Below are 1,199 nucleotides of genomic sequence, written 5' to 3' on the forward strand. Positions count from 1 at the left end.
GTGGCTTCATTTTAATCGGGTTTCGCAATATTTAGTGCAAAAATGAAATCGTTTGTGGGATTTTTGGTAGCTGTGGTTTTGGTTGCCGAATTATCAGCCGTTCCACTTCGAAACAATTCTGAATCAGATGGATGGTTCGTTCCGACGGTAGATGGCAAATTCTTCTGGATGACTCGGGAGCAGTTTGAAAATGAGTACAATCATCCGAAGGAAAGGAAAACTGTTGTGGTCGAGTATTACTTATATACCCCTGAAAGTCCTGAGACTCCTGAGCAATTGTACATAGATGATGTCGACTCCTTGGCTGCTTCCAGTTTTAACAAGGATAGGCCTACAAGGTAAGAATCCTTTCCTGATATTTAAACATTGAGAACTAATGAGGTCTTGCTTTACGATCATAGGTTTATCGTCCATGGTTGGCAAGACGATTCAAATTCCGATGTCAATGTGTTAATCCGAGAAGCACTGCTACAAGTAGGAGACTTTAACGTGATAAGTGTCGATTGGCATTCAGCCTCTGGATCTTTGAACTACGCCAGTTCTAAGAGTGCTGTCTCAACAGTTGGCAAGAACTTGGCTCTATTCATTGACTTCCTTAACGAAGAGGCTAACATGCCATTTGAAAGCTTAACTTTAATAGGCCACAGCCTTGGAGCCCATGTGTGTGGATATGCTGGCAAAAATGTAATGAATGGAAGAATAAATATCATCACAGGGCTTGATCCAGCTGGTCCGCTTTTCGACTACTCCAACTGCGATACAAGACTCTGTTCCACTGATGCAGAATTTGTGGATTCCATTCAGACCAATGGCAAGCTTTTGGGTTTTCTGAAACCCATTGGCAAGGCTGCATATTATCCAAATGGTGGAAAATCTCAACCTGGATGCTTACTCGATTTGGCTGGAGTTTGTTCACATTCGCGAGCGTTTATTTACTACGCTGAAGCTTTGGTGGAAAATAATTTCCTTGCCATGAAATGTAGTGACTACGAAGAAGCAGTTGCAAAAAGTTGTGAAGAATCATCATATGGAAGTTATAAAATGGCCGCACCTGGAAGTCAATTAAATGATGGATGTTATTATGTTCCAGTCAATAAGAAATCTTTATTTGGAACGGGTTGACTTGTTAATTTGAATCTAAATTATGTATTTAACTGTGTTATAGAATCTAATTATAAACTAAGAACATTTATGAGTAA

At 39.9% G+C, this 1,199-nt stretch overlaps 1 protein-coding gene across 1 annotated transcript; it reads left to right on the forward strand.

The window, feature by feature from the left end:
- Nucleotides 1-1,199, forward strand: LOC129949317 (phospholipase A1-like). Its single transcript, XM_056060703.1, has 2 exons — nt 1-338; nt 402-1,199. The coding sequence occupies exons 1-2, from the start codon at nt 43-45 to the stop codon at nt 1,120-1,122; spliced, it is 1,017 nt and encodes a 338-aa protein (XP_055916678.1). The 5' UTR covers nt 1-42; the 3' UTR covers nt 1,123-1,199.

This window comes from Eupeodes corollae, chromosome 3 (genome assembly GCF_945859685.1).
Source record: "Eupeodes corollae chromosome 3, idEupCoro1.1, whole genome shotgun sequence".
Lineage (NCBI taxonomy): Eukaryota > Metazoa > Arthropoda > Insecta > Diptera > Syrphidae > Eupeodes > Eupeodes corollae.

Excerpts from the sequence above, each read along its gene's own strand:
- LOC129949317 (XM_056060703.1), top strand. The coding sequence starts at position 43 with ATGAAATCGTTTGTGGGATTTTTGGTAGCTGTGGTTTTGGTTGCCGAA. Across the intron at positions 339-401 it reads AACAAGGATAGGCCTACAAG|GTTTATCGTCCATGGTTGGC; the intron begins GTAAGAATCCTT and ends TTACGATCATAG.